This window comes from Embiotoca jacksoni, unplaced genomic scaffold (genome assembly GCF_022577435.1).
Source record: "Embiotoca jacksoni isolate LCO1_2020_lvr unplaced genomic scaffold, fEmbJac1.0.p SCAF_11, whole genome shotgun sequence".
In the NCBI taxonomy this organism is placed as follows: Eukaryota; Metazoa; Chordata; class Actinopteri; family Embiotocidae; genus Embiotoca; species Embiotoca jacksoni.
Genome location: NW_027185241.1, coordinates 13202567 through 13216598, shown reverse-complemented (window position 1 = coordinate 13216598; position 14032 = coordinate 13202567). Strand labels below are relative to the sequence as shown.

General features: G+C 40.9%; 1 protein-coding gene across 1 annotated transcript in view; it reads right to left on the bottom strand.

Annotated features, from left to right (window-relative positions):
* The window catches only part of triob (trio Rho guanine nucleotide exchange factor b), a 106096-nt gene that overhangs the window by 15217 nt on the left and 76847 nt on the right, over positions 1-14032 (bottom strand). The window contains 3 exon segments of the mRNA XM_069143219.1: positions 9615-9867; positions 13109-13208; positions 13358-13497. Of these exon segments, the coding sequence (XP_068999320.1) occupies positions 9615-9867; positions 13109-13208; positions 13358-13497 (493 nt within the window).

Here is a 14032-nt window from a genome sequence, read left to right as displayed (position 1 = left end):
ATCCCCCACTGTGCTGCTAATACAAGCGGAGAGAAAAGTAAAAGACAAAACTTCCTGAATGTGCTGAAGTACTTCAAGATATCACTCAAGGATAAGGAGAGTGCACCTTACTATCTATACCACACTATGCCGCAAAATCCATCAAATTCTGTCACTTTAAAGGTATAAAGTGACACAAATTGCAATGTGGAACCTTTGTCTCCCCCTTCTGGTTGTTAACGTAATTACAAAAACACCATTGGGACGCACTTTGGCTCCCCTGTAGTCTACACTCAGTGGCTACCAATGCGTCTGCAAAATGGAGGAGACACTTATTTGGAGTGTCACAACTCCTGCAAAATAAATCGTTTCACTCAGAATGTGATCCCTTCGGATTGATAATAGTTGGAAAGTCTAGAAGAACTGCACGATTGAATTATTTTATCCCCATTCAAGTTAGTGTATGTCTAAACAGGAAGTTATCTGACTCTGGTGCACATGCTCTGCTCAAAGACCATGCCCAGTATGCATTCATCCAGCCAGTGTGGGAATGTCTCACCAGACACCAGATTTTAAAACTCTGTACACTATGAAATACAGAGATATTTATTCAGCAATGATAAGGTTTAATCAGCATTGTGTGCACTCATTTGACTATGGCTTGACTGTAAAGGACATTCATTTATATTTAAAAGCCCTGCGATACTGGTTTAAAAAAAAAAAAGAAAGTTATTGTTCCAGAGAAGATCTCGGCTCATATTGGACACATGACTTCCAGAGAAGAAGTGACTGTAAAAACAATTGCATCTGTATGAGGGTTGAGTCAAGGACACGCTCCTCCTCCATCATCTTACTTTGAATTGTTTGCATTAAAACATGTTGAAGCAAAATGTTGAGAACAAAAACACTGAATTGGGAAATATTAGTTTCATTTCATGAATTAAAAATGACCTATATCTTAAGATACTGTGCAGGAGGAGTGTGACTAAAAAGGAGAAGGTTTGAAAGATTCAGGCTCCTGCGTCTCCATTATTTTGCTATTAAAGTGGTTAAAACGATGCAGCTGCTTAAGATTAAACCATGTGACCCAGCTGAACGGCTCTTATGAATGGCAGGTGTGGAAATTCTGCATTCCCTCATTGAGCACTTTCACACAGCCAGAATAAATGCATCTGCATGTGAACGTGCGTGCCAGTCACTCAGCCTCTGGAACACTTATTTTTACTGCTTATACAGAGCATGTGTTCTCACATCGCATGCAAGAACCGTTCCCAGAATAACAAGCATCTCCCACGTTAGTCACTCTGAAGCCATCCTCTCTGAGAATCCTTTCAGATATTATCATCAGCACAACCGCAGCTATAAAAGTAATAATCGTTCAATGATTCTGCTGTTCGTGAGCTGCATAGTTGAGATTATATCAGGTGAATATGACATGGCAGAGCATCTTTTTTTAAATTTTTTTATCCTGTTTTCATCCGCAAAGGAATTCTTTACCAGACAAAATCAGATGGATACAGTTATATCTCTTACAAAGGGGAAACTTGGACTCTCTGCAAATCTGTATTCCCCCCCCCAAAGGATCTATTTAAAGACAGAAAAAAAATGTGGAAGGTTTGTCTGTCTTGCTCGAGGACAACTTGATGGAAGACAATCTCTTTTGTTGCGCTCAAACATTTGCGTACAACCTGGCTGTTTAAAACAGATTTGAGCAAAGCTGTGTGATTTACCTGCCTCCAACATCTCCCCTGCACGCACTAAATGAAAACCAGAGTCACAACTGTTGGTTATGATCCTGTCCTGGAACGTTTTAGTCACGGGTGCATTCATGGATCCCTATTTATGGGCGCAATTCTGATGACTCACAATACCTTTACATTTGCTGGTCTCCAAGGACTTTCAAATCCTTTGTTTACGAGTTCTGTTTACTTCAGTGTGTACATTTGATCCATTACTCATACTAAAATGCAGGAACTACAGGTGTTGACGAAGGCTTTGATTTATTAGTGTTTAAAAGACTGAATCGTTTAGGTAAATATCTGCAAGTGGACACTTAAGCGACTGTTGTTGCGTAATGTAAACCATTGTTTTGTTTTCTTTCCTTCTCTCGTTTCAACTGACAGGCCACACTGATGACCCACAGCACACACCTACTTGTGTTCAAAATATAGCAACTTGGGTAAAAACTTGTGCTTTTAAAGGGAACGTACCAGGGAAGCTTCCAGGAGTCAGTACTGTACTTCTCATGTAGAGCAAACAGACCGTGCTTCCTGCACACGCTGGGGTCACAACCTAACATGTGGCCATGCTGTTAGCAAGTACAGCTCAGCTGTTATGGGGCACGTTTAGGAGACTAATGTTTCACACGGTCAGCTCACAATTGCGTATCCAATCAGAAAGAAAGATTGAAACACACGAGAGCTTTGAAAATTCGTTTTTTTTTTTTTTTTTTTTTTTTTGTGGGAATGCTGTCTGTGTTAAATTACATAAATGTGTGATATTGGCAAAAAAATAATTAGCTTCTGCTACTGATTTATTTTGATTCATTTGCGGATTAAATACATGTAAAATATAGATTCTGTAACATGTGGGGTGCTTTTGGCTTAAAACGTCTAAAAGAGAAAGTAATCTATCACTTGTCCCTCATGTTTCAAGACTAACATTTTCACACTTTAGCCTGATAAGCATTTAGTGGATCTCCATGCTCTGATTAGACTGAAGAGGTCGCGCTAACAGGGGTGTAAATGGGTGAAACACGGGGTCAGCAGCCTTGACACATTCCTCCTCAGTGGAAAATAACTCCAGAGACACATAGACACACAGAAGACGTGATCTTTGACCTTTGCCCCGCAGGGCATCTTTCATTGTGGAGACATCTCAGGAACAGCTGGTCAGGCTCTGACTCATGGGAAACAAACACGGGACAGAAAATTAGTCCGGACCCTCTATCGTTTGTTCTTATATGGATGATTACAATTGAGTCTCAGAAATAAGGATTAAATTGGAGTGAAACGGCATTTATCAAGACTACATCCTTAAAGACTTGTCAACCTGTCTGCTGCAATACAAACGTGGAGACACATTAAATAATCTGAGGGTCTGAAATAGTAGACATGAAAATGTATCTCTACTAATGCAAGAGGTCTCTTCAGATCTTAAGTGGATTGTTCAGTTTTTCAAATGTTGTTGATCTACTGCCTGATGTGTTAGTGCACAATCATAGAAGTTTGACTTATTTCAAAAGCAGCATGTAGATGTTTAAATGGATGTCCATGTGCTCAGCCTGACCTTAAAATAGCAAAAATCCTGGTGGGACAATTTATGTCAGTAGGCCTATCACCTTTAGACATATACAGTGGCCATAACCATAAATATCCTCTTGACAACTGTGTCATTGTTATCATAGTCAACATGATTAAATTAAAAGTTTTAGCCATTCAGGAACTTGTTTGCCGACAACAGGCTTTGCTAAAATGATTATCCTGATTAAATTAGCAAAGTGGCGTCTCTGTCTCCTGAGCAATTACCGATCAAAGGTTCACTTCTGGGTTAATTCAGCAGCAGGCTCATTAGAACATTATACCGTTGAGGTGATGGTCATTAGGAGTCACTTGGATATCTTCTTGCAGCAATTGTGTTGTAAACCGTGTATGCACTAATATTCAAACTACAAAATATCTTCAGTCTCCACCATTCTGTTCAAACATTCAGCACTCTTATGCAACTACAAATCAGACTTGTGTTTAACCTCCTGATAATACCATCCCCTCAGTTCAACTCTGTGACAGCGTAACGCTGATATCCTTGAAAAGAGTCCGACAAAGAATCCACCAGATATTCTCAACTGCGTCCTCAGCTCTTTGCTCATTTATCTCCAAGCTGCCAACATTAAATTATAATTCAGTCTCAGCTCATTCACGCTGCTGCAAAAGAACATGATAGATTTACAACTTAGGGCCTGATTTACTAACGACGTGCAGTGAGGATTGCGTCTTTCAAATGTGCAATTTAATGCATGCATATGCGATATTGTGCGTTTCTACCTGAAGGTGCAAAATACTGGGAGGGGACATGGAAATAGAACAATTTAGCACCCGCAACGATATTTACTAAACCTGGAAATATAAATTAGAAGTGATTGTGTGTCTGTTTTAGTACGACATAAAAAAAAAGGCACGTATTAGTCAGATGCGCACGTTAGGTGAGACGACTGCTCTTATTGTGGAGAGAAGGAGACGCAGTGAAATCCAAGAATGCATAGAGAACGTGGTTTTACACCTGTGGAAACATTAAATGAGATGCCAGAGGGAAAAAATATTCAGACATCCTCGTCTTTCCAGCGATGACATTTCTGAGTTATTGAATGAACTGAATGACGATTGCCATCCAACAACAAGGAGGAGCCGCGAGATAGGCTACCAACAATTAAAAAGCTTCTTACGACTCAGCATTTTCTTGCCTCTGGGTCATTCCGCCGTATCGCTGCGGGGATTATCCCACCCAGTCTCGTTTGTCAGGTGTGCCGTCCCGGGTCCTGAATGTGACGTCCCACAGAATTCAAAGGTAGGCAAGGCTTCATAGGGTTCTCGAGCACTTGCGAGGCACTGAATGAAACTAATTCACCTGCTCGTCAAAGAAAGCTGGACCTGCTGCTCAGTGTTTGTTCGAGGCATCTTCATCCACCGTCCCTCCTCTTCTGTTGGCCGACATTTTATTATGTGCCGTTTTTTTGTATTTTTCGTCTAATATCTTGCCGTCTTCTTAGAGTTTAATCTATTGATCTTTTTGTTATTCCCTCGGCATTTGACTTCTGCGCTGATAATCTCCTGTATAGGGTTTAGTTCTCGTTATATTTATAGGCTATATATAAATTTCAATGGGATGAGATTTCCTTTTGCTTTTGCGGTCGTTTAGTTAGAACGGCTGGAATCACTTTAACACGCGCAAACCCCTCATTTAAATAGAGCCATTTGCACCTGATATCAAAGACGCAATTACAAAATAAATGTTTTGGAAAAAGCACGCAATTTAGTACCCTTTATTTGAGAGCTTAGAAAATCAGGCCCTTAGTGTGTGCGTCTCAGAATAGGAGGAGGGAGGGGCTGGCGCTGTACAACTGCAGTGATCCTGAAAGTCTGAGCTGCTCCACAGAGGCATGCCGGGGATTCCAGAGGTGTCACCAGGGGAGCATCTTTCCTGTGGTCTTATCTTCCCCAGGAGAAGTGATACAAACACACGGACACACAAACTTCGGTCGGTGTGGTTGGAGACGTGCTTTTAGAGGCGGTTGTGGGGCGTACGGGGAAAGCTCCAGGGGATACAAATATGGACAATGCTAAGAGACGGGTTGCCACCAACAGCTGTAGTTAGGGAGGGATTGGTGAGGAAGATATCGAGTTTTGAGACCACCCGCTACACATTCTGGCAAAACGAATCTGTTTATGCTTCATTAAACTGTATTCAGTAGACAACTGTGAAAACATTAAACAAACAAGGATTGGTATTGTGACAAGGTCCTCATCTTCCTATTCTATTCAACCTGACCTCATTATTTTCTTTTCTCCCGGGGGGGTCTACAATAACCTGACCTATCCCAGCACAAACATATAATCTTGTCAATGTGATTGCAGTAGATTTAATATCTCATCACATAACGGTGCATTCACTAAATTACTTTCCCTGCCATTACATAATCAGTTGATCAATGAAACGACTTCATAAAAGCCCATACAGAAATAGCTGCTGCAGAACTGACAAACACAGACGAGCTGTCAAAATAAGAAAAATACTGTAGAACTGCAGCTTCTAGCACGAGAGTAGTGTCACACTTGAAACTGTGTATTTGCTTAGTTTTGGAGCCTGCATGCTTTGCATATTTATGTCATACAATAACAAGCATAACTAGGATTCAATCACCAAGTATCTATTTACATCTTGAAAGAAACAATAATACCAAACTGGTAATCTCAAACAAATGATCACTTATTATCATTTCTATTTCTAAAATTGCAGGTCTTTTTCCACAATAAAAAAAACATTAACTTGCAATTTAATCTCCACAAAAGCAGAGGAGCAAATGATTTACTTGCGTCCTACATAGTATATCATGTGTTCCACATGATTGAGGCACCTACCTAGATCCAGAACCCAGAACTTGCAGTTGTCAGAGTGCTCTCCCTGTGCTGAATCCATTGAGAAAAATGGGTTTAGAGACACTAATGACTCGATTCCACGAGCCATGTCGGTCAAACATCAAGTGTCGGGACTCTGACGTGAAATATTCCCTCACAGCATCTCCACAGGTAACACAACCGGCTTTAAAATCCAATGCTAAATTTGTTTTTCAAATGAGTTACCATCAAAAATAGTTCTGCTGTATCTATGTCGCTGAAATTCCAGGGAGAGAAAACATAAAGTCCAGAGTGAGGACAGAGAAAAAGTCAAATGCAGCACTAGAAGTAGGATGTTTTCTCTCTCTTTCTTTGTATCTCCTTCCCTCCCTTCCTCCCTCCCTCCCTCATGAGTGGGCTGACGTGAGGATATTGGGCAAACCTCCACTGTGCCTCTCCTGCTCCAAGGGGACGTCTGGAAACATGCAGCACTTCTACCGTATTACCCTTTGTAGAAGCACCCACTCAGTTTGTGTGGGCGGGTGCGTATTTTACAGGCATTAGGATGCATACAAGTTGTGCAGTATGCTTGGAACAAATATAGACTTGGTTATGAAATCCAACAGAAGTGAACAGTAAAAACGATTGGAAAAAAAACAAATCTGTGTCACATCCACTGGTTGGTTAGAAATTTAATCATGCACACATTTTAGATTTATTTCCTCTATAATAGGTGTTTTTTTTTTTTAAGGTTTTCTTATATACATATATATATATTCAACATTTGCCTCTGCTTTCAAGCATCTTCAGCTGACAATGTCCCTATGTGCAATTTGCTGTGTAGAGCGACTATGCAGCTTAGATGCACAAAGATCTCCCTGTTAAAGTGTGAGTGTGTGTTTGTGTGTGTGTTTGTATGTGTGTGTGTGTCTCCCTGGGCTCTAAACACACTCTCTCCTGTTAGGACAGGCACACAGATGCACATTAACTCACCCGGAGTTCCTGTCTGCTTCCTATTAAGTCCTTTTATCAATAACACTGTCACTTTTGTAATCATTTAATTTGGAGAGGCACAGAGAGTCAAGCTGCATGTTTGGTAAAAGGGGAAATTCCAGAAATCAAACTGAAAATTTTATTTGTAAAGCAGATAAAAGGGATGAAAACCTCTAACAGGGATGTGTAGGTCTGCATAGGTTTCAGCAGCGGGACTAAATTCAGAAAACACACATAGATAACAATGACTACATACTATAAATGTGAACAACTGTTATTTCACACAAAAACATCCTATAATCAGAGCAGAAAACCAGCTGCCAGGTCGACACTTTGCAAGCTGATTTCTCTATGTGAACCACTCTATTCTATTCTGACACGGACATCGCTCCCAACAGTCAATTACTCCTTCTTGTGAGACATGGCAGGGAAAAGGGAAGATTTCCTAGACGACACCCTAATCCCCTAAACCGTCACCCTTCCGCAATTTTGGACAAAGTGGCCTCCATGGTTGGCCAGTAAACATAAGTGCCAGAAAAAATAGCGAAGACATTTTCTTTTTGGGTCATTCTTGTCTACCTCCTCCTCAGCAACAGCTTTTTTTTTTTTGACCAGAACAACCCCTGCAGTGCGAGGTTCCTTTTCATCACTCCCTCTGGCCACACAAATACACAGATACACATTGGCTGTTTAGGTGCAACCAAGGCCCTGAGGAAAGGCTGACACTAACAAGAGCCTTAGATGAGAGACATTAAAGCTGGAGTTGAAAGTGTAAAATAAGTAGTCAGGAAATTCTTCCTCCTGTGTTGTTCCAGTAAATCATTCAGCTAATGCCAGAACTGTGAGCAGTCCAGGCATCCCGTAATCTTAGAAATCCAAAATGCAGATCTTTCTCAAGCGGACCACAAAGGGTCAAAGGACCACAGAGGCTGCCAGCAAAATATTTGTATGCTATATCACCATAGAAACAAGCAGTACGGCGCTCACCCACGCTTCCATATTAAAAAGAACAAAACACAAAGTTATTTCAAGAGGTGATGACAGCAGCTCATAACTCAAACCAGCTACATGTCACAACAGTCAGGTGTACAGAAACCTGTCATTGGTAGCCAGTTTTATTCTCTGTTTACTTGGTGCACTGTTCAGATTACAACTTTTAAGTATCTCACAAAAAAATATCTGAAAAAATACATTGCGTATAGTACAGGCAAATATACTGTAAACTATCCATTTACATATAAGAGAGAGATTCATCACCTGACATCAATGGTCAGAGCAGCAGACCAGTTCACCCAGTGGAGGAAACAGCCACCAGCAGATTCAACAACAATTCATGAGAATATAACTAGACAGCTGCAGGGTCTGACATGATCCACACCTACTGGATAAGAAACCGTCACCACAAACAGAATACCCAGCATTCATCCACATGAGCCAGCTGCTAGTGTTTTCGTAAGAAGTCGAATAAAATATAAACTCTGGTAACTTTGCTAATTTAGATTAAAAAAAAAAGATCACAGTGTATAGTCTATTTGAATTAGCTTCACTTTACCAGCTGCAACATTCAAATGATGTTCATAAATTAATGAATGAATAATGAAAATCTCAAAATATACTGTATATCATTTAGCTACGGGCCACTCACCACTGGATTTTGGCCCCATGTTGCTTTTAATGTGGTAAAAAAAAAAAAAATCACAAGTTCATCTTGGATGGGATGAAAACACAGAAGTACAATGCACTACCATCATAAAGAGAAATATTTTATGTTGGATAAGAAGAACTAACAGGCTACAACCATTTATCGGTGTTCAGACTCTGGCATGCCAAATTGTTCACACGTGTTGTCATAAACAAACGTACATGTGAGTGTCTATGTATGCAGGAAGATTCCCACAATAATCTGGTGTTTCGTACACTTAAACACATGCACCAACAGTGTGGGGGAAAAACCATGGGAACCACATCATTACCTCCTCATAATAAGACCTTTTGGGGATCAAAGCAGATGCAGATTGTGACATCACATCCTCCATGACTGCACCCTCTCAAGGACTCCTAATAGTTCATGTTTGTTACAACGGAGGGGCATGCTGTTGCGTGTGAGTGAGGGTTTTTTCCAGTAATAAAATCTGTGAATGTTAACAGTGTGGGGAATTGGCAGGTTGAAATTATTTAAAGATAATTAAAAGAGAGCTGTCCTTTAAGCGGGTTTTCCACAGTTGCATAGCAACACCGAGAAATATGTGTTTGTGCTTCCCCAAGCAGCTGTTTAATGAGGCGTGAAGGTTCTGCAGGTCACCGGCACTACATTGGCAAACAAGAAACACATCCTATTAGCGTTTCGTCATATTTCAAGTGTCCATATGTGCATGGATGTGGCACAGCTGTTTAATGACAAGTGAAGGTTCTGCAGACCACCAAAGCAGCTTCTAAAACATGAAATACATCAAAGAAGAAAATTATGGAAGGAAATATGTTTCAGTGCACCTGCTGATGTGAGTATAAAAATCCAAGGATTTGTTCTCCTACCTTTGTGGTTGAAGAGCCCCTCCATCTCCATGGAGGACCTGGAGTGAGCGATACACAGCATGGAGCAGGGCACAATGCCCTCCTGTGCTGGAGAGCGGTCTGTGGTCCTGACCAGGCACCAGTCCGGCTTATCATGGAGTCGCTCCAGAACCTCCACAGTCTGGCCTCGGCGGACTGTCAGCTCCCCATTGCTGCCACCGTTACTGGCCATGAAGTCGTGGATCACCACTGTCAACTCACAGCCACCGGAGAGCTGGAATGAAAACAAAAGAAATCTGTGAAGATATGTGTGTGTGTGTGTATATATATATATATATATAATAATAAAAAAAAACATTTTGGGGGAGTATAGCCTCAACCCATTAGCACATGTACATCTCATGTGTGTTCATATTTAAAAACAGAACGCTGAACGAAACAGAACTAGACCAACATAAATTCGATTTCCTATGAGTTTTTAAAGGACCAATGTGTTGGGGATTCAGGGTATCTCGCAAAAATGAATTATAATAATTATAATCATGTTGTCACTGGTCCGACATCACCTGAAACTAAGAGCTGTTGTGTTTATATCAGGGTAGAATGAACCCATCAAAGCTGATGGTTCTCTTCCACAAAGCCCGCCATGTTTCACCGTCATGTTTCCGCAGTAGCCCAGAACAGATGAACCAAACACGGACTCCAGAGTGGCCCTTTCACGTTTTACATCACCAGAGGGCCACTGCAGGTTCTCCGACACACTTGGACAGGGAGGAGTGAGAGTAGTATTCAGTTGTTTGAAATTTGCAAACTCGCCACGAGATGCTGCTAAATCCTTCACACTGGTCCCTTTCTCAATCCTGCAGTCAAGTATCTGCCGGTAATATTTAATGGAGAACAAAGAATATTTCCACACATTATAATTTGCTAACAGCAGAAGTACTGAAGCAGCCCTGTCAAGTGAAAGTGCACTGATGATTGGTAAGTCATTTGAGAACAACTGAACAAAACGTCACTGACGATCTGACTGATCCAATCTGAGTGTTTATGAAAAGAAAGGCAATATTAGATGGAGGCAGAATTAGTCATTTTCATCACTGATGATTCTAAAAGGTGTTTCTGTTCAACATTATTGGCTAAAAACGCAGCTGCTGATGCTTTGACCTCTTACAAAGCTTTCGCCAGAGGGTGCGCACATATTATTATTGTAGAAACACAAAAGCGTATACAATTTCTGACTGTGTGTGACATAACTGAAGTTAACCGGCTTTTTTGAAAAAAAGAATTACAAATGAATACAACAAATGTGTAATGTATAGCCTGCCGTGTCTCCTGTGCACAGAAATATACTAAATTCAAGTTCATGTTTTCAAAACGTACATTTTTTAAATAATTATAGCGAGTTAGCAAATTGTAAAGTTATGTTTTTTATTAAAAGATTTCAGTTCATGAACTGAAAGGTAAAATTTTCAAGTTTCTATCAAAAAATTCAGAGCTTGGAATCTATCATCTTGTGTTTACATTAAACATTCATTTAACAGCAGATGAAATAATGACACAACATGAGTCATACACTCATTAACATGAGTCATACAATTAACATAACATGCAGACGAAAAACATTCACACATTTCAAGCCTTCCAAAGTTAACTACTGCTGCCACTGCTCAGGTGCTCCTTTAGTTACATTGTAGTAAAGCCTATAGTGCTGCATAACACAATACGCTGCATTAAATCATCAAAGGAAAGCAAAACCCATTATTTGCAACATACCCTTTGGTAGTGTGGTAAAGCCAGAGAGCTGAGGAGCTGAGAAACAGGATGTGAGCTCCTCTCCATCAGCCTGTCCATTGTTTTCCACTCCCTCATTGCGAGAGAAGTTCCGAATAGACAGAAAACTCTACAGAGCAGTCTGATTTCCAAAAGCACTTAAGCTGTCCTAACTCACTGAGAAGATGCTCACGAGAGAAGTATAAGCTGTTTTGAAAATATTAATATCACTTCATTTTTTTTACTGAGTTTTTATCCTGGGAAAACAGTCCCAATTAATTAAAGTCCTGATTTAATAAAACGTTTCAAAGCCTGGAGAAAAGTTGTTGCTGTCCACTAAAACAGTCAACAGCACTCCTCTGTGGGTCCTTCAATATTCAGGCTATTGAAGCTTAAATGATTCCTTCTTGTGTTTCTCTTCACTGGAAGGCAGCAATTAATCCATCCTTGTCTTTTAACATTTGTTTCCACAATTTAACTCACTAAAGTCCATTTCATCAAGAAAAATAAAAACACACTGGGAAATTAGAGGAAACAAACAAAACAAAAAAACAAACAACGGTTTCCCCGGATATTGAAGCAAAGTGCAAGATCGATAGCGGTGAGGACTTTAAACTGTGCTCTCCTGTCTGGCATACAGACGAGCATCCTCTGCGAAGAGAGTGTGGGAGGCTTGAAGCTGCTGACACACAAGTCAGTCACTAAAGCACCAACACACACAGGAACAGGAGCACAAGCACAAACACACCACTGTCACTGCCTCTTGAATGAACCGTCTCAGAGTCCTCACACAGAGAGAGAGAGATACAGAGACGCTTTCAAAAAGTGAGAAAGAAATGCAAATTTGGATTTGCATGTGTTACTGTGTGTTTTGAATCTTTATGCATGTGAGCTGAGGGAACAGTGTCTAATTGATTGGTGTCTTTGATAGTTTTGACTCAAGCGGAGGGAGGCAGATGCACACAGACACTCCTAGCCTCTAAAACAGAATTTTCTGTTACGTGAAACACCCACAGAGTTCAGCTTTGTCTTAGTTTCACAGTTAAATAAGCAGCGACAGTGAACGCACTCCTTTTCTTATTTTGCTGCCGGCAGCACACCTCCATAAGGCTGAGCTGGGGAAGGTCCAAGTCAAGTGTGAAAATAATGACCTCATGTGAGTCCACTGCTCCAGTTTAAAATTAGTATGACATAAAAGCATTGAAAGATATTTTTTATATATCTGCGTGTGCCTTGTGTGTGTGTGTGTGTGTGTTAGCTTTACAGTTGATCATACTGAGCGTAGGAGGACGAGCCTTCTGTGGTGCTATTACCAGATATAACCACAGCCGATCGTCTCTGCTCCAAGTGAGCTAAGACACACTCTCTCTCTCTCTCTCTCTCTCTCACACACACACACACACACACACACACACACACACACACACACACACACACACACACACACACACACACTTTGTTTTAAAGCCCTGTCAGATGGACTGCTTCTTCCTCCTGACACAATCACACACGTTCACCGGAAACAACTTCAGGACAGTTGCCTGCAGTTGGCAGCTTTTGACGATCATGTCACCACAAAATGACTGAATGAACTGAATAGTGTGAAATGTTTTTATTTTGTGTATCACACAACTGCTCCCTTGTACATATTTGGAATGAAGGATGCTTTCAGACTGTGTGTGTGTGTGTGTGTGTGTGTGTGTGTGTGTGTGTGTGTGTGTGTGTGTGTGTGTGTGTGTTCCTACCTTATCACTGTCCAGGGTGTTTTGGGATGTACGTGAAGCGATAGAGATGGTATCTGGTTGGCTGCTGGCATCTCCCTGGCTGTCCAGCTCCTCTCCATTCCTGCAGGCAGAAATGATCATTAAAGTTATTCCATTATTACTATTACTAATAAACATCAGATTTCCTTTGCAGTGCCCAGCTGCAGTGTTTAATGGCCATTACCATAGAACTGATTGAAATGGTTTGAACACTCTCAGCTTTCGACTTACTGTCTGCCTTTGTGTTTAGTGGCGGTGGCTTTAGGGATGTGAATGGGCTCCTTCAGAGCTCCACGCAGGTGCACTGTTCGCTCCTGGATGACCTCCCGAATGTGTTTGATCCAGTCCTGCTTGTTCTCAATACTTGAAGCCTTGGACACAACACATAACTGGGTCAGATACATGCTAAAGTTCCAGTATGTACAGCTTTTATGTCAGCACTTCAGCAAAGCCTTTTTTATTCTCCTTTTTAAAACACAGATAGATGCAAACCATCAATGTTAATAGCAAAGAAAAAGAGTCTACTGTACACAGTATGAGGTATAATCCAGCAATTATCACTCTGTCTGATCCCACCGGAGTGTTTGATCCCTGCAATCTTCCACTTGACTCATGTATATATTCAGACACAAAGTGCTATGACGACAACAGCGTGCCCTAAGCTTCAATCAGGACTCCACAAAGAGGCCTTGGATATTTATTGTGTATATTTACGTCACAGAACTAATGTGCAGATGCCGTGTTCAGCTCCTAACTACCCTCTTCTGAGTCTCCTCTTCCTCTTTCACTTAGCAACGAGCACCAAGGCTGTCGTGGTGCTGGGTTATATAAGACATATTTTAAGATTGTCATCAGAAATTATGTAATAAGATAGAAAGCTGTTCAGCGCACATGCTCAAGACAGCT